The 20,013-nt window shown below is 39.0% G+C and overlaps 1 protein-coding gene across 1 annotated transcript in view; it reads left to right on the top strand.

Annotated features, from left to right (window-relative positions):
* Window positions 1-797: 797 nt before the first annotated feature.
* The window catches only part of LOC104408081 (membrane-associated guanylate kinase, WW and PDZ domain-containing protein 2-like), a gene marked incomplete at its 5' end in the record, with an annotated part of 50,845 nt that continues 31,629 nt past the window's right edge, over window positions 798-20,013 (top strand). Inside the window, 4 exon segments of the mRNA XM_010017562.1 lie at window positions 798-983; window positions 4,808-4,982; window positions 7,999-8,235; window positions 9,905-10,052. Coding sequence (XP_010015864.1) covers window positions 798-983; window positions 4,808-4,982; window positions 7,999-8,235; window positions 9,905-10,052 — 746 coding nt within the window.

Below are 20,013 nucleotides of genomic sequence, written 5' to 3'. Positions count from 1 at the left end.
TCAGGGTAAGTGCTACTTAGCAACAGCTAAACCATCAGTGTGTTACCAGTTGTTCTCAGACTGAAGCCAAACCAGAGCACTGCACCAGCTACTAGGAAGAAAATTAACTCTATCCCAGCTGAAACCAGGATATGTTTTGAGAAGGGGGATGGGGAGGTGTCTGTTTGATGTAGTAAATGTGTTTGTGCACTCATAATTAACTGTAAATTCATGCTGACATGTATCTAATTAGAAAACTGCACATCTTAATAAATCTTCAGTATGATTTCTGTTTATTAATTAATATATTTGAATGGAGGAGGAGAACAATTTAGTGAATCCTGGGCATTTTCAGTAATAACATTTATTTGTATATAAAATAAGTCATGTTTGTAGTACCTCTAGTGCAACATACAAATAAAGAAATTCTGTAAATTAAGAGGTGGAAGGCAATTTATGACTACTACTTATTGTGCAAATTTGTCCCTTTCACTGTTCTAATGCCTAATTGTCTTCTTGATCTGTTTATCATCTGATTACGTGCCAGGTTTGCAAAGTAGCTGAACCATAAACTGATTTTGGATGTCATATGTATATACTGTGTATATATGCACATCTAGATTCTGAATTTCTTAGTGAAATTCATGCTGTGTTAATGCAAATGACATTGTATAAGGATTTATATTCTTATATGTTTATACACAAGCTAGTTTTTAATTCAGAAAAAACTTTCTTCCAGATGAACTCATTTTCTTTTGCCTGTGAACGTCACCACTTCTGTCAGCATATGTTAACTGTGACTATTGTTCCTTGTCTAGCTGTACCCCATAAAATAGGGCGGATAATTGATGGAAGTCCTGCAGATCGCTGTGCAAAACTTAAAGTTGGAGACCGGATCTTAGCTGTGAATGGCCAGTCTATTATAAACATGCCTCATGCAGATATTGTGAAGCTAATTAAAGATGCAGGTCTCAGTGTAACTCTTCGCATCATTCCTCAGGAGGGTAAGTCAATGGCCCTTAAAAACAGGAAGAAAATTTTAAGTAGCCTCCAATTAGCTTGAATTATGTCACCGCTTGAAAGAACATCTTTTGTTTCACTTTCTCAGCTGTAATGTACAGCACAGCAAAATTACAGCCTTAGAACCAGCTCAAATAACATCTGAATTCTTGAAAAGGTTTCTGGTTATGAAAAGGGTATTTAAAGCAAACCTGGAGAAACCTGAGAGAGACGTGGGTACCAGGAAGTCAGTGTTAATGTCTTTTGGAAGAATTATCTTCTACATGGAAAAGCAGCCTACAAGGGAGGCAGGGTTTGAGTTCATTCCCTTATATCCTGCTAGAAACCAAACCAAAGTTTGGCAAAGTGACTCAGAAAAGAGTGCAGTGGCTGTCACCAGGCACATTCAGCTACCTGTGACAAAAAGGCCTGTGAAGGAAGGGTTCAGATTTGGTAGTTTCCTCCATGTGTATCACTATAAATGCACAAGCCAGGAAGGAATTGAACTCTAATTTATCTCATTTGTAGGGTGAGCGTAAGGGGACAGGCTCATTATTCTGGCCATTATTCCACAGTTAATCGGTGAAGATCTTTTGATGTTTTGGGCTTGATTTCAGGGCTTTACTTAGTTTATCAATGTGCTGTACTGGTGTATTAATTGTACCATATTAATGAGACCATGGCTTTTATATCTCAGCAACTAGTACCAGTAGAGCTAGGAATGTCACACAGGAACTAATGTAATTACTTAATGACCCATGCACCAGTTAGATGACCTTCGCCTTCACAGGCCAAGAAAATAGTCTGACACTAGCCATGGGCTGCAATTGGGGGAACTTACCTACTTTGTTAAATGAATTCAGTTAAGGGAAAAACACAAACATACGAAAGTTCAGAATTCACACAAAAAGAGCTGCTGTATAATCAGTGGAGGCCAGTTTTGAAAGCGTCTACACACAAGTGTGATGCTGCATGCAGTCCGTGAAGCTTATTTGGGCCTGCCCGGTACCCAGATTAATTCATATTACCAGATTGCTAATAGTGTTAGAGGTGGATACATTAAGTTAGAAAGAATGCAGAGGTATATCTGAGATGCAGTGCTACAAGATGTTCTCGTGTGCTGGTGGTGAGGAATTATTTGTGCCCAAGTCATGGCTTCCCTGTGTGACACTGGACACCTCATTTGCCTTCTGACTTATAAAATTAGGAAAAAATCTAATGCCTCTGTAATGTGCTTTCAGATGAAGAATACCATATAAATGCAAAGCAGTTTTCAAAGCAGTTTATGATTTGACTGGTTCATCTATAGTTATGAGAGCAATGTAGAAATGAGGGACAGCATTCACAATCTTCAGCTCTGAAACTGCAATACAAAAGAGACTCACAGATGCAAAATGGGCAATTAAAGCCTTAAGCATAGTAATTACACAGACAAGTATCGTTTATGCCAGCATGAGGAGTATTTTAAGTGCAAATATACAAGCTTTTTTGACTATTAAGACTAAATTGAAAGCATTTTTAATAAAGTAGCCAAAATTTTTATAATAATTATGAGCATAAATTAAGTGGAGAACCATTAGAAACGTGCAGTCACATGTTAAAAAATACAAAACAATTAAAAATTCAAACTAGATTCACACATAAAACTAGGCAAGATCTGGATCGAGCATAGCTATTGGTGTTAGGGATGATCAGCCATACATGTGTCCATTCTGGATGCTTTGCACCACGCCACACTGGCAAGCAGGAACAAATACATGTCGTGCACTTTTGCCGTTGGTGACACATGAGCAATCACTTGTGAAGTTCTCTTGTGGGTGGAGTCTCTCTCTTATGTGCTTCTTAACAGGTAAATGATGAGCAACAGAACTATGCCAGTGTCTTGGGAGAAATGTATTTGTTATGAGCTCAGTGCCAATGTGTCTTCTCTCAAGTGCAGCAGGAAGCCTGAAGGAAGATTTGTAACAAAGCCACATTTCCTACCCCAGCTTCTCTGTCTTTTTGAATTTTATGTTGTTTGGAAAGAAGGATGCTGGTTTTCTGTGAAACCTTGGTCGTTTGGCACAATACAGTGAAATAAAACATTGGTTTGGCTGGTTAGTCAGAATTTATCGAGATTGGTTTTACTGTTCATAGTCCCCAAAGATTTAAAAAATACAGGAAATTCTTCTTGAGCTCAAAGACAACAGGAGTTAACACAAGCACACCAGTGTTTTATCTTCTGTGACAACTGTGTCATCCCACAACAGTGGTGAAAGCAATAAAATCATTCATTGTCTCAAATGAAAAGTATTTCAAATATCTAGGACCTAAGCTAAGGCACAGTTTCACCAAGGCCAAATTCTGCCTGACCAACCAAGCAGACTTGTAAAATGGAGTGACTACATCAGTGGACAAGGGAAGAGCTATGGAAGTTGTCTATCTGGATTTCTGTAAGGCCTTTAACCTAGTCCCCCACAACATTCTTCCATCTAAATTGGAGAGATGTGGATTTGATGGACGGACTCTTTGACAGATGAGGAATTGCCTGGATGGTGGCTTCCAGGGGGTATTGGTCTACGGCTCAACGTCCAGGTGGAGATCAGTGGCAAGTGGCATCCCTCAGGAGTCTGTACTGGGATCAGTACTGTTCAGTATCTTCATCGATGACACAGACAGTGGGATCAGGTGCACCCTCAGCAAGTTTGCAGATGACACCAAGCTGAGTGGTGTGATTGACAAGCCTGAGAAACAGGATGCTGCCCAGAGGGAGCTGGACAAGCTCAAGAAGTGGGGCCATGTGAACCTCATGAGGTTCAACAAGGCCAAGTGCAAGGTCCTGCGTATGCATGGGGGCAACCTGATATCAACACAGGCTGGGGGGTAAAGGGGTTGAGAGCTGCCCTACAGAGAAGGACTTGGGGGTGGTGGTGGATGAAAATCTGGACATGACCCAGTGCTTAAAGCCCGGAAGGCCAATTGTATCCTGGGCTGCATCCCAAGAAGAGTGGCCAGCAGGTCAGGGGAGGTGATCCTGCCCCTCTACTCTGCTCTGGTGAGACAGCACCTGCAGTCCTGTGTTCAGCTCTGGGAACCCCAACACAAGAGGGATGTGGACCTGCTCAAGCAAGTCCAGAGGAGGCCTTGAAGATGATCAGAGGGCTGGAGCACCTTTCCTATGGAAAACCTGAGAGAGAGGCCTCCAGGGAGACCTTATTGTGGTCTTTCAGTAGTTAAAGGGGGGCTTGTAAAAAAGATCTGGACAAACTTTTTAGTAGGGTCTGTTGTGATAGGACAAGGGATAATGGTTTTAAACTAAAAGAGGACAGGTTTAGACTAGAGGGAAGGAAGACATTTTTTACAATGAGGGTGGTGAAACAGAGAGGTGGTAGATGCCCCATCCTGGAAACATTCAAACTCAGGTCAGGTGGGGCTCTGAGCAACCTGTTATGCTGGAGGATGTCCCTGCTCATTGCAGGGGGGTTGGACTAGATGACCTTTAAAGATGCCTTCCAACCCAAACTATTCTATGATTCTCTAATCAGTATTTTCAGGCTTTAAAAGAAAACATGAAACACAGAAGCAATTTGCCTTGTTCAGTGGGGTTTTAAATAATGGAGGTGTCAAACGGAGTTACAGAAGTGACCAAGATTTCAGATCCCACAGACTATCAAAAGGAGCCCATTAAGTTCAGATGTCTTAAAATCTAATTATAACCCAAGAGAGCAAAAGCGACAAAGCATAAATTTCCAGAGGCAGTGTGTGACCAAAAATGATAATTGTCTACCTTTGCCCTTTAGTAAATGCCGCGCTGTGACAGGTGTTTAATCTCCAGCTTCCCATTACGCAGAGCTGAACAGCCCAGCCTCGGCCCCCAGCTCGGAGAAGCAGAGCCCCATGGCCCAGCAGCACAGCCCCATGGCCCAGCAGAGCCCCCTGGCGCAGCAGAGCCCTGTCGCCCAGCACAGCCCCGTCGCCCAGCCGCCACCTCCACAGCCCCTCCAGCTGCAGGGACACGAAAACAGGTAAGAGCAGCTCCTCCAGCCTTTTGCCTTGTGCGAGGACCCTTGTGCTGGGTCTTCCTGCTGTTCCTAGCAGCTATGAGCCATCGCCTGTGGGGCTCTGACAAGCCATAGTCCTGTGATTGCACCCACAGAGCATGAATTGTGCATGCCAGGGTAATCTGTAAGTCTTGTTTGGGTCTGAAACATATTATGAACAAGGGTCTAGCCAGCCTTCCACAAATGTCCACTGGGATCTTATCTTTGCCAAGGAACTAAACAGCAAAGTGTTTCTTGCTAATAATTTCATTGTTAACATACTACTTTCTTATATCAACTACAGAATACAGGTATATCCGTATGTGATCCTGAGGTGGCCTTTTTTGGTTTTTAGTATCTTACATGCCTGATTTTGTCTATTAGACTTCTGGAGTCAGGAAGATATTTTTATATCAGCTTCTATCTATGGTGTATCATTTTCCAGCTAATTTCTCATGTGTAATTTGTGTATATGCATTGACAGATTTATCTATGATGGAAATTAAATGGTAGGGGGATAGAAATTTTATGACCAGATGTACTAAAGCTGTTTATATAAAGAGCATGCTCAGGCTGTGGGATGATACAACTTTCTATGATCTTCAATCAACACTATTTAGTCTTTGGATTAATTTTTGGCATGTTAAATGAAGCTGATTACACTGACTGTCTTTATGCTAATCTTCAATAACCAACATACCTCATCAAGACCCTTTTCCCTAAATAGTAGATGCTGGTTTCAGGATTGTAACTTTCTGCTTCTGGATATACTTGAGTTTGGTTGTGATTTAGACACTATGCCCTCTAATTCTCCTTGCTTTCCAGATGTAGCACTTTCACTTGCCCAAAATTATTTTCTCTCAATTAGTCACAGTTGGCAAATTTCTTTGCCTTATATTTCATTGAGTAAATTTTCCAAAAGTGATCATCTCCTAGAAGACATCATATGTTTCTGACAAAAATACAGTGCAGAGCTTTCACAAAAGCCTGTGCAGTTGTAAGTCAGTATTAAATGTCTGTTGAATTGGGAACTTTCAGAGGGGAGCAGTAAACTTTATTGATTAAAGTTCCAGAAAGAAATTCTGTAATCATTGTACCGAACAGCGTGAACTATAATTGGTCATGTCACCATTTATATATTCAGCAAAAATAAAAGCATCATCTTTTGACATGCAGCTGTGATCGTTTATTGGGAACCCACCTAAGGATTACTTCTGTTCCAAAAAAAGGTCCATTTCTGCTAGTTCATATAGTATCATTTTCACTAGATTTTATAAATCAGATTGGAGCTTGTATTGATAGCTACATACGTAGTTTCTGTATCAAAATCAAAATTTTATGTGATATTTAAATCTCTTAGTAATACTAACTAGTATTTTTACTTCCAGTATTGATAAGGCTCAATATCACAGTCAGCCTGTTTGTTCTCCATCTTCATTTTACAGGATCATGATACTGAGTAAAGAAAGTAAGAGGATTGTCTGTCAACATGCAGGTCTTATTATAGATGCCATGTACAGGTTTAAATGAACATGGCAGCAAGCTATTTTCATCTTCTCAGAAAAGTCCAAGGGAAATAGTTCTGATATTTTAGTGTCTGGATAAAGATTCAGCTAATTAAAGTTAGTGTGTAGGAAGATCTGACATAATATTACTGTAACTGTACTAGTAAAGTAATGAAGTTTTGAAATATGTTTAATTTCTTTGACATTTTTTGAACATTTAGATTATCTTTTTCATACATAAATTAACGTAATCAAAAACAATGCTCTCATTTTATCAGTGTGTAACTTTTCTCAATCAGTAAGTAAGGGATTTCAAAATCCCTTTCACGATTTCTTTGTGTCCACGTATCTGCATGTGTACATGTACATATATGGTCACTTGGTCGACTGGAAACTTCCAGATCATTATTAAAATAGAGTTTGAAATGTGTATTTCCAGTATAGGCCTATACATTCCTGGGATGAGTGTGAAAACATCCACTATGTGAACATTTTTTGTTAAAGCTAACTCGAAATACTACTACTGAATTGCTTTGAGAAAAAGGTTCAGGACTTCCTTTGTGCCCATTCAGCATGTTACGTGGCTGAGGTATGGAGGTTTGCAGTAAGAAATATTCCTTCCTTCCCTCTGAAGTGAAATGCCATTATGCACCAATTTCCATGTGATAAGGGAGCCACTTGTACCTATCTGAGTAAATTAATTAACTAGTCGCTATGCTACAGCAAGTCACATTTTCTTTGAAGTGTTAGGACTCATCTTCCTGTAACCAGTTACCAATTAAAGCAGTATTTTACTTGTTATTATTTCCTCATTAACCAAATATGGTTTTTTCCTCTCACCCTGCATTACTTATGTACATAATTACTGATATGACCTGCCACGGGCTTGTAGCCAGATAGTATTATAGTGAGTGGGTAATAATAATAATAATACACACTATATTAGGAGACGTTGTATCAAAGAATACCTTTCATTAAAATGATAACAAATAGTACAAAGAATTTATCCTTTTTTAACCTTGAGAAGCTCACAATAATAATACCTTATGTCAATGAAACAGAGGGGTTATAAATACCTGCACTGTTTCATTTATTCTACAGAATCTCAATTCTGGGAAAAAAACACTCAGTGCATTATTTTGTAGTGAGCTGTGGGTGTTTTCACATGCAATTTCATCTTCCAAGTAGGCAAGTTAAGGGGGAGTCAAGATGCTTTTCCTGTGCCTTCCTCTTTGATCTTAATCCTGATCTCACTGATACGAACTGGAAAATCGCACAGTGTGACCTCAGGGAATATTGCTTATGTCCATGTTTCAAAAGCTCTCACTGGTTTTGGGTGCCTCAACTGTTTACCCTCCAAAGTTTTGCTTCTCTGCAAAGATTTGTTTCATTCAATTTTTCAGGGAGGCAGTTTGCTTTCACTCCACAGTGTCACATGTAATGCATATTCTTAATGTTTGGCTGCTTTCTGAAACGAAGTCATTTTGCTTTTTCAGTTATAGGTCAGAAGTAAAAGCCAGACAGGATGTGAAACCTGACATCCGGCAACCTCCATTTACAGACTACAGGCAGTCCTCAACGGACTACCGACAGCCTCCGCTGGACTACAGGCATCCTCCGGTGATGGATTACCAGCAGCCACCACCTCTCGACTACAGGCAGCCACCCTTAATAGATTACAGGCAGCATTCGCCCGACACCAGGCAGTACCCTCTGTCAGAGTACAGGCAGCCCCAGGGACAAACTTACAGCACTCCTACTAGGGAAAGATCATGTATATTGGCAAAAAAGATGACGTTACAGAAGAAAAAGGTGCCTTTATTGTTTTTACTCTTAGCTACTATCTTTCTGTAGAAGAAGTTATTTCTAACCCATTAATATTAATGAAGAACTATGTGAGCTCTCAAATAACACTATATTTATAATTGTGTGACTAATATGTTAAATAAATGCTATTTCTAAGGTACACTGGAGAGTCAAAATAAAAGTTCTAAAATAAGTTGTCTTTGCATTACCAGAGGATTTTTTTTATTCCTAGGAACATAATACGGTCATTGAACAGTGGATGTGCTTAGGTCAGACTGCATTTTAGAGCATTGTTGAAAATTAAGACTTTATTTAATCTGAAGAAATAATTAAATATGAATCCTGACTGATATAATTACATTTCTGTTACTCTGGATGCAGAGAAACTAGCTTGTGCAACTAGTTTCTTTGACATCAGGCATAATCTTACAAATTCAGAGAAACAACCCTAGGTGAAGAGTTATGTTACCTTGGACAAAATTCTGCTGGTGATAAGTATTTACTGACAGCTGTGAGAGTTTGAGGATTTGACCCAAAGCTTAGACTTTCAAAAAAAAATCCTCCTTTCTTCTCACATGAAGACAGAAAAAATAAAGGTCAGAAGAATATTAAATAAGATAATGTAAATTTCTGGGCACTATATGCTGGAAACACATATATGTGGTTTCTGTGTCCATTTTCAAAGCCAGACACATAAACTGCATCGATGAAAATATCCAAATTCTTGAGGGATCCAGAGAATCCTCTAAAAATTCTGTGCATTTCCGTGTGTAAATAGCAAACACCATCCACATGTGCCTAGCCTGTAAGATGCTCCTTAGCACCTATAGAGATGCTTAGACTACCTGTGGTCTCACCATTTCCAGTTTAATTCTCTAACCACTGGTCTACACCACCCAAGCTTGCTCTTGTTTTTTCTCCTACTGCCCTTGCTCTTGCAATCTTGGCTGCAAAGGGACCAGAAGCATCAGACCAAGTTCCCACCCAGACCCCTCTATGGGGATGGTAATTCGGGTCCACCAAGGAACAACGAAGGGTGACTCTCAGTCTCTTCAGTACACAGAAAGGGTGAAACGCAAATCTCCTACTTGCCACATCCTCCTCAAAGCATGTTTTAACCGAAGTGGTGAAGGCTGCTATACTTTGTGACTCCATGCAGTCTAGCCTGCTGATCATGTTAGGTTGTGCCGAGAATTTAGGCGATGACTCTCCTACTAATGTTCAGTTGTGATGATGCGTATGCAGGAACTGCCTGCTACCTCACTGGCCAAATCAGTAATTCTGCATAAACGCTTGCACTCGGGTGCCTTGAGAATATTGAGGGTGAATATGAAACCATGTGGAGAATTTCTGATACCAAGCAACTGCTAAAAAGTGCCCTTTCAGGGTGGTTTAGACTTAGGCGTTTACATTTTGCTAAAGTCTCTATTTCTGAAATGGCCAAAGTCTGCCAGTGCAGAAGTATACTTGGAGGGTCCCTTTGCTTATATCAAGTGGATAGTTGCACTTTTGAAGAGATGTGTTTTAAAGTTTTCTTGACTCTATACCCCGACATTCATATCATATCATTAATTCTTTCATTGTTTGTTTGTCTGTACAGGACTTTGATTATTTCACCGTTGATTTGGAGAAAGGAGCCAAAGGTTTTGGGTTTAGTATTCGAGGAGGAAGGGAGTACAAAATGGATTTGTATGTGCTGAGGTTAGCAGAAGATGGGCCAGCAATAAGAAATGGAAGGATGAGGGTAAGTAAAATGCATTGTAACAATTTTTTTCAACATTTACAGATGTGTTTGGTGATGGGCTCAAAGAGAGCATTTTTTTTTGTCTCTGATCAAGTTTTAAAGAGCCAGTGCCAAATACCTCTTATAAACTTATTCTGTAGGAGTTCAAGAAATTAGTTGAAACATATAGTAGGTCTGTGTAGTTTCTTTGCAGAATAAATGTGTACTTCTTGTTGATAATAGCTTATACTGTGTTATACTTTTTTCTCCCTGTTCTTTCACTCATATCTGAGCAACTTAAAAATTTCTAACATAAAGTTTGATGTTTCTTTGATAATAATATCAGCATAATTAATAGTTATGTTTCTAATCACAAAAGCAAAGTGATAGCTATTTAACACTTATTGACTAAATATGAAGCCTAAGACTTGGTCTGTGTTATTTTACTAATTTAATGAAGTTGCCTTCATAGTGTTTGCTAAGTTTGTTTATTGGTATTATTTAATCTTGTTTGTAGGGATCAGTTTTCACTATTTGTCTGCATAGGTCTTAGTACATTTGGGTCCTGTATTGGCAGAAATCATAACAACACTATGTCCAAATACTAAACCTGAAAGCATTCACATAAGAAATGTCACGATAAAAAAAAATACATATTCTATGTAGGAACAATAACCTAATCAAAAATAAATGGTTTTAATCTGTCCAGTGGTGCTAACGAAGACATATAAACTCATCAAGGGTTGCTGATACCTTGCAGAATAGTGAGTATGCAGAAAGGAGAAAGAGAGAACATAGGTTAAAAAGACTATCAAGAGTCAACATTTGTAACTTGTGTATCTATCTAATTAGTGCAGCCTTGTTGAACCAATATTTAATTATTAAGATGGGCAATGAAAATTGTGTTCTGTACAGTTTATTGTAATAGCATATTTGCAAATGTCATGGTTGTTACACAGATTGTGTTTCATGATCCTAACCATCTCATCAACTTTGACTTCATGCTGAAAGTCATGACCATTGTCATCAGTCTGAATATACAATTAGAAACTTCATGTATATAATTAAGGGGTTTTAGAATATTTCAAATCACTCTTAACTTGCCCACTTTGTAGAATTATAGCATTCAGTTAGTCCTCAGTTGTACCATGGAGTGCAAACCTGTGGACTGGGAGCTTGCATAAGGGAGCAACAGCATAAGCAGTCCCTGTGATGAGGAAGCTGAGGGGCAAGCAGGCAGGCAACAGGTAACTCAGAAATATTCCCACAATATTTACTGGGTGAAATATAGGTGAATTCATGCTGCAGATAGAACTTTAATTTAGGAATATCTTATCTGATGAGTCTTTTCATTCTTTCCTTTACTGTAGCAATTGTTAATTGCTCTAAATGAAAAACTGTAAGCAAGATGTACATTACCAGCCATAATGTGATTAAACATAGGAAAAAAGTTCTGGGTTTAGTAAGTTTTCGAATAGCATATTTGGAAACAAATGGCTAAGACTACAGAACAACAGAAGAACAATGCCTTTGGAGAAGGTTCATTTCAAATAATAACCTGTATTAGGCAGAAAACTAACCTATTAAAATCTGTGCATCATTTGAATTAAATAGTACCACAGAATAAAATTAGACTGTCCATGCCATGAATAGCCTAAATATAAAAAGTGTGTAACAGAAATACACAGGTTTTTTTAAGTCCTGTATCTTATAATGAAAAACATTAATATATTTTTCTACACTAACTTACTTTAAATCTTTTATCTTGATGTGGCTACAATACAAAGCGAAGTGTTGTTCTGGACAGATAGTTGTAACTGTGTTTTTTCTCCTCTTTAAAGCATCGTTCTTTGGAATCAGTTTTGCCCTCCAGCCTTGTCACTGAGTCTTGTGTTGCATTCTCCACTTTAACAGCCATTTTAACCTGACAGTCACAAATGGATTTAGAACTTGCAAGGCTTTTATCTCCAGTGACCTGTAACTGATGGACAGCAGAAGCTGAAGTAACAGCTTCTTCAAAACAAAAATAGCAGAACAACAAACAACAATCATTGCTGAAAGGAATAGAGTGTACAGGAAGATGAGCAAAGGAAGCAGAGTTCTGTACCCATACCTCCTTTCTTAAGTTTGTATCTGCTGTTAAAAACGCAGGTTTATTCCCATCTCTTGGCTGGGACCAGCAGCCTGCTTGCTGCAGTTCTGTATCTCTCTGTTCACAGATGCATCTCTATACCAAAATATGCAAAAATCTGTTCAGTGCTTCTTGCTTTGCATACTATTGTCTTTAAAGATCAGATTCACTGATCCTAGGCTTTCAGCACTGGGGAGAGTTAACCATACTTACATGATAGGCTCTTATCGGGAGCATTTTCCAGCTATTAGTTCTTTTCATGATCTACCTATCTCCATTATTGTTTTGATTCCTTTTTCCTTCTCCTTGAAGAGCCTTCTTTGAGTTACCTGAAGCCTTAAAGAAAAACATGAAGCAGATAACGCAAGGTATAGATCATGCTTATAGAAAGAAATAATACACATAACTCCACTATTATTTCCACTCACCTTGAAAAATTAAACCAGCTAAGCCACTGAAAAATATAAATCACATAATGAAACATGTTGCCTGTAAATCATTTAGATGTAATAAGTAAACATATTCTACCAATAGCATTTTGTTGTCAGTCTAGTTATAACCAGCAAAAGCCCTGATAAAAGCACATTTATATTGATATAAATCTCCCTACTTTACAGAAATAAATAAAAGAATGTAAAGTACTTTGGAATAGCAGGGCTACGTCTATACTAAAGAGTTTATAAATTCGTATCATTGAAGCAATGCAGTGTCAAACCGAAGACAGATCTAGATAGGCTAGTCCAAGTGTGCATGTTGTACCCTGTTAGTGCAAAATCATAGTGATGGGATGAGCCCAGCATATATTCCACTTGGACATGTATTAAAAAATCTGAAATACTATCAGCACACATTCAAAAGATTCTGAGGTCTTAATACATGTAAAAGTGTATGCATTAAGATACAGAGAATAGATTTAAAAAAGTAAAAGCTAAGAAGATAGGAAATCAGACGGAAGTAAAGAACCAGTATAGAACTACCTCTTGTAAAAGAAAATACAGTAGATCCATTACTGAGGAAGGTAAGTGTGAAAAGATTACAATATACCAATAACAGGAGCAAAGATAAATGGAGCAAAAAGACAATGATGAAACAGCATGAAGTGACATCAAAATCTGGGCATCCTTATGACACTTTCAGTTTGATCTTCAGGATTTTATGAACCCCAGTGGAGCGTGGGAGCAGATGACAGAACAAACTCAAAGAGCAAGCACTGGAAGTGATGGTCTTCCTCTGGCCCTGCCAGAACTGTCTAGGTTTTAGAAGATTCATAGAATGGGCGAAAAGGTTTAATGAATTCAGTTATAACATCACCATTTCCAGCAAGAAGTCCTGGTCTTCCTTCCCACTGGGAATGGACACTGGGCACTTTGTATTTTTATTGGAAACAAATCCACTGAGGAACACTCCATTTGAGGATTACAAGATCTAAAATAGTCTTTAATTGCCCTTCATGACTGATGGAGTTTTCTACTTCGATCTTCTGTGGAATTGTTCTGAGAGCCAGAAAGGTGGAAGACTAGTGAGTTGGTGTCATACAGAGTTCGTCAGTCTCACCAGCATATTGCTTTTCTTCTCAAGGATCCCTTTCTGCCAGCCTGTATAGACACTGCATTATGTCTTAAGATTCAACAAATTATTCCCTTGAACATAGTTTTAAAACTTTCACAGGCTTATTATACCATTCTTAGTTGTGGCATTTTCACATGCACTGAGATATTTATTTGGTCTCATAGACTCTGCTTCTGAAGAAAGCCCAAGCAAACATCCTACTTTAACTTGGATTCCTCTATCACTAGACATGGGAAGGAAACGTCCATCACAGGACCCAGAAGTTACAGGAAAAAGTGTTTCTTCACATGCTTCCTCTGCCTGCCTGGTTGGAGAGCCACAGCCAAAATTATGTAACTTCATATAAATCCATATGCAAGGTGAAATTAACTTCAGCAGAATTTTACTGCAATTCATGGATAAGATATATGGAGAGTGCTTGCTGAAGACCTCTGTAGGGGGAACCTTGTTACTATACTGGAAGTAAATACAAATGCCTCTGAATTCTGGCAGCTGAGCAGAGAACAAACTACACTCTGAAAAGCCTACCACAGCAAAGGTTTACAAACCCTGAATCATGTGACTCAAAATACTTCCAGTAAACTAAGTGAATTTTCATGAAGGGCAAGATATCTTACAAATTAGGAGTAACGAAGGAAAGTTTCATTAGATCTAAGGAGAAGACCTCAAAAGAAAACATGGCTATTCAAAACTTTAAATGGCAGATAGACTCACTGAGAACTCAAAAACTGTATCTCCACCCTCCTTTCTTCTTCACAATGAAGGAGTACCAGAAATACAAGACTTCGTCCACACCATTGCAAAAAAAGACTGAATAAGACCATGTCTGTGCTCTGTAAGACAAGGATGTATTAAAAGAACCATGAGAAAAGTTTGGAGAATTATTACCACCTTTTATATCTTATCCCAAACTGGTAGAGGTTTGAGCACATCAAGACCCCTTTTCTGAATTATTCCTAACATCAGGGAAAATATATGAAACTAGTTGGTGATGGCGATATTGAAAATTAAAGCTGCAAGCCCTAGTTTCAGAGTAGGGTGAGAATATGGCACACACACTATCAGTAATACCGAGTTGAATCAGTCACCAGAGATGAGGGACATAACACAGCCAGTGTGGAGCACAGTCCCCACGGCCTTGGAAGATTCAAGCACTACCAGCAACAATTTTACAGGTCTATTTAGATAAGGCTCGTGGTAACTCATATTTTATTCTTGTCTCACTTTGAGGACAATGATCAGCAGAGCTCTGCTGCAGATCTCTATCCGTTCCTTTCTTAGAGACAGGGAACTGCTGGCTACTCTCAGGAGAATTGTTAAGGATGGTCGTAGTGTTGGCTAAACGTGTGAGATACGATCAGCAGATCTCTTATTGCCTTGAATGGTATATCCTGCAGCCAGCATGTTTATTGAAACCAGCATCAAACAAAGCGCCTGTGGCTGGCGGCTGCAGAGATACAGAGCATCTTGCACAAATGGGGTTAGTGAATGCGAAATTCATGAAGAATGAGGGAGGAATGTGCTTTTTTATACGCAGTGTGCATCTGTGTCATTTTATCACTTTGTGAGTTACATGTTTCTTCACATCTTCCCCAAAAGTCATACTTCTCATCTCTGACATTTCTAGCATCATTGTCTTGTCATCTCATTTTTCTCAGTTCACATACACCAGTTAGCCCTATCTCTAGCTTCTTCTTATCTCCTAATACTACATTTTTTTTCTCATTCTATTGTAGATTTTTCTTATATATTTGCAGAACAGACATCTGCAATACAGGCACCGCAGAATTTTATATCTTTCAAGCTTTGAAGTCTTCCTCTGACTCCTTAGTCCTTTTTCCCTGTTTGTTGCTTTTCATGCGGTCTCTTCCCCTCTGTTTCAGTTGTACGCAGATGGAGATCAAAAACAGGCACGAGGGACAGGAAGATCCTACAGGGTCAATTCTGAGCTTCTGTGTTGTTGCATAGGAGTCTGTGTGACCTTGGTTGGTCTGTTCTAGTTTGCTGAGTGAGCAGCACAGTGAGACACATGACAGTAACCAACCTAGGCTGTGGACAGGTTCACAGCATACAGCACAGTTTGTGTGTTTCATTATTTCCCATGAGAAGAGAGTTCACAGCAACCTAATTTGTGGTTATTCAGAAAAACTCATCTGCCTACACCAGGAGTTATTCCTAGCAAAACAGAACAATTCCATATTCAAGAACCAAGGGTCAAAAAAGGCATGCAGACAATGGGTGATCTGTCTCTTATTTGGATGGAAACACAACTACAGTTTGAAATCATGGAAGACATAAGCATTACATTTGAAACTGCTGTCAAAACCTGTGTATGAGCATTCAACAATATTCAGACCTGACATTTACCTCTTTAGAAGTGTCCTCAGTACAAGGTCAGGCAACTTCTGTTTTTTCCTTCTGACAACATGACTTGTGCATTTGTGTTTGCAATAAGGGGGACAGTGCTGTGAAACTCATAACCTGATACTAAAGCCCTCCCTTGAGCCATAGGAAACAAGAATCCAGGCTTCCAAACAGTAGAACTATTGCTAACTATGTCTCCCAGAAGAAATTAATTAGGATCAAGACTAATTCCTCAGGCTCCTCAAAAGAATAGGCAATATGTAGGCAGCTATCTGGGCTCTGTAAACGCTGTATAACACTGGAGTTTAACAAGGGACTATAAACCTATCACCCCAGAGCAGGAAACTCCCAAATATCTCAAGTCAAGGCACCCAAAAACCATTTGACCTATTCTCAAGTGGTGGGTTTAGTGGATATATAGGCAGAGCTGAATAGTAGGCAAAGTTTAGAGCAGCTTTATTTAATTATGTCCCTACCGGTTTTGGAAAAGCTTTTACACCATGCAGAGCAGAAGTCTTTTTCCTTTGTGTTCATCATGATTTTTTCTCATTTCAGCTTTCTTGATTGCTTGTTGCACACATTTAGATTGCTGTTTATCTAGTCACTTTATCACTGTATCTGTTTTCAGCAGACCTTGATTTCTAGGTTTTTAAAAGATCAAAGTCATCTGTTTCCACCAATTAAGGAATCATTCCTTGCATGAGGCTTGAATGTAATTCAACTTACACACACACACTTCTTTTAAGTCCATGTCGTTATGTGTAAAGTATCATCACTCTTTTTAAAATGCATTTTTAGTAGCTGTTTTGCATCTCTGAAAAGACAAAATCCAAGCAGAAATGGCTGGGCTGCCACATATACTGTTGTGTGAGATTCCCATTTCATGGCCAAGTTTTGTACCAGAAATGACAGGCAGTTGCTGTAGCTTCACACATGGATATCTACTTCTAATCTTTGTGATTCCACTCTCCACACATTACTGCTATATTTCTTCAATCCCTCCAGAACAGAGTCTTTGCAGGTCTATTTCAGCTTTTTGTAATCCTATCGCCAAAGGAAAGGCACAAATATAAAAAAGCACTGACCAGCAACAGGACTGATTGTTTCCTATCAGAAACAGGTATGATAGGACATATCAGAAACTGATATGATAGGACAGATTGTTTTCTATCATAATAGTAAATGGAAATCTTTAAGAGCCATGCAGACCCCACTATTTGCGGTACATCCTCAATGGTATAGAGAGCCTCTCCTAGATTTCTTGTTAATGAAGAATGGAACATCTGTTTAGGATGCTCCATCATTGATTAGCCCCAGATGAAAGGGTTATTTCCTGTAGTCTGCAGTGGGATACACCTGAGGTTGCAGTCAGTAAGTACAGTAAGCAAGAGGCAACTCAGCTCAGCTTGACAGTGTTAAGAGCAAAAAGTATTAAAAATAGGAGGAAAGTAGTTGTCATAGAGATAATAGATGACAGATACAGACATTTCTTTATCCAATCAAGAAAGCTGCAGCAAGGAAATAGGAAGAAGGCAAGAATGGCATGATCAGTCATGACCTTCTTACAAACATGTAGGGCAATCACTGTATCCAAAACTGAACCAAGGATTGACCAGCATAATCCTTAATTTTTGCCATATCAAACTTTGGACTTCTATTTGGATCGGTGTCCTGGCTTCAGCTACAGCAGTCATTTTTTCTCCTTCTTAGTAGCTGGTGCAGTGCTGTGTTTTTGACTTTCAGCCTGGGAACAATGCTGATAACACCCATGTTTTTAGTTGTTTCTCAGTAATGTTTACTCCACGACAATCATAAGGAAAGCTGAAGATTTGGAGATATACTGCTGAGGGACTCGTGCAAAGCTCTAGGTCTTAAAAGCCAGTGAAGTCCTATGTTCAGAATATTGGAGAAAAGTAGATACTGCTGTTGGAAAGCTGCTTGCAAGTTTACTTCAATCCCAGAAAACATAAAGGTGGAAGGAGCAGTGGTCCTAAGAGGTCTTCTCCAGGTGGTGTACTGGGAGCAGGAGGGAGGCAGTTGCTGGATGCTTGACATGAGAGAGGGCTTGAGAAGGCTGTCAGAAACCCCACTGAAAAGTCACTAATATTTAGATATAAAATATTGATGTTATGCTCACATATAAGGGTCAGAAGTACTCCAGGAGCATACAGTGCTCCACCAGCCTGTTTGACTAGACTCATGCACACATTTGAAAGATAAATGCCTACAAAGTGATTCATTTCAGTTAAGTAGCCAATCTTCTCTACATAAGTAGCACTTACTCTTAAAACCCGCAGCATACCTGGCTTGCTTTATGCAGTAATATGAATCTTACCTTCACAGTAAGTGTTCAGTGAATGTCAACAGTGCCATTACAATGGAGCACAAAGACAAAGATATTCTTAGTCCCATCCATTTATTCTGTGATTTGTGATCCATCTGAACAGTATAGGAAGATGTTGGCTATGCTTTCTCACCAAATTGCATGTCCCTTTGGGGTAATCTCGTTCACACACCAATTCCCTACTACATACATCACTGTCCAGCCTCACTTGTAGTGAGACTGGGTGTGATTGATCTGAACTCTGGGAATCCAACCGGAATGCTTGAGCATATAAGCTGTATGCCAGCCTGTGGCAAGAGGAGCTCGGTACTAGGTTAGTGTAATTGGCAGAACTCAAGGAAGAATATATTGACATGCAGATGTAAAGCTGATCAACATTATTGTGTCTGCACAACAAAGAAATGCAAACTGAGGTCCTCAGAGATCCTGAATATATTTTGACAGTATAAAAGCTTAATAAATCAAGAGTGAATTAACGGTAGGTGAACTATTTATTCATCATTTCCAAAAAAACCTGTGATTTTTAGAATTTGTTTGCAGAAAGTAAGGAGAAAGAAGATTCCTCTCACACATGTAATTAACATCATTCTTGCAAAAATGTACTCAGTTTGACACATTCAAAGCATCCTTGTGTTTCTATGCTTAATAGCAAAATCCTTCAAGCCAGCTATGAAAAAGAATGAGTTAATAATCTCGCAAAAAATGGTTAGATGTGAAATACTGAGACTAAAATACCTAGTGGGCAGGCAGGCACTGTGTTTAAATCTGTAGTTCATGGAAGATTTATAAAGCTTCCCAGGTCTAAAAAGTTAATTAACCCTAACTTAAAAAAAATAGGACTCATGAATTTTATCAAAAGAATGAACACACCAAATGGTGCCGTTCTGATAACTGAAACCAGCAACAGGAATGACAGAAGCAGCCTCTCTTCTGTGTGTTTGGTAAAAGCCAAACCAAAAAGTCAAGAAGAAATTGGGGGAGATCACTCATGCAGGTAAAAGGATATTGATATTAGACACATTCTTATGGCCTATCCAGCCCGTTATTCTCACTCCAACAAGGACAAGTAGAGGATGCTTAGGAAAGGAATATAGGACAAGTATGAAATGATTCTTCACTGGGTATGACAATATCCAAGCCACTGCCAGCCAGCAGTTTACAGATTTTTTAATGCTAGAATGTTCACAGTTAGTATCTAGAACTACTTTTTACCATTTATTTGAATTTGCTCATGCCTTTGACATTTGTGATACACTAAAGCTAAGTGCTTGCATTGTTTGAAGTGCCCCTTTTTTTTATTTGCAGCTACAGCATAATCTTATGATTGCTTCCTCATTCTCCATGTGATTCCTTATTCTACTGACTTATATCATACCCATCTTATTCCCACCGAAGCTTACCAGTCTATTTCATCTTGCCCCATAAGGGAGCTGGTCTTTACCCGAACTAGCCTCACAGGCCTCCTCCAAACCATTTTCAATCTATCTATCTCATTCATTTGAAGGTGGAACCACCAGAACAATTTGGACTTTTCAAGATACTTGTGCTCCTAAATGACATTATGATGGCTTCTC

This window comes from Nestor notabilis, unplaced genomic scaffold, assembly GCF_000696875.1.
Source record: "Nestor notabilis isolate BGI_N333 unplaced genomic scaffold, ASM69687v1 scaffold2597, whole genome shotgun sequence".
In the NCBI taxonomy this organism is placed as follows: domain Eukaryota; kingdom Metazoa; phylum Chordata; class Aves; order Psittaciformes; family Psittacidae; genus Nestor; species Nestor notabilis.
This window is presented reverse-complemented; position numbering and strand designations above follow the sequence as displayed.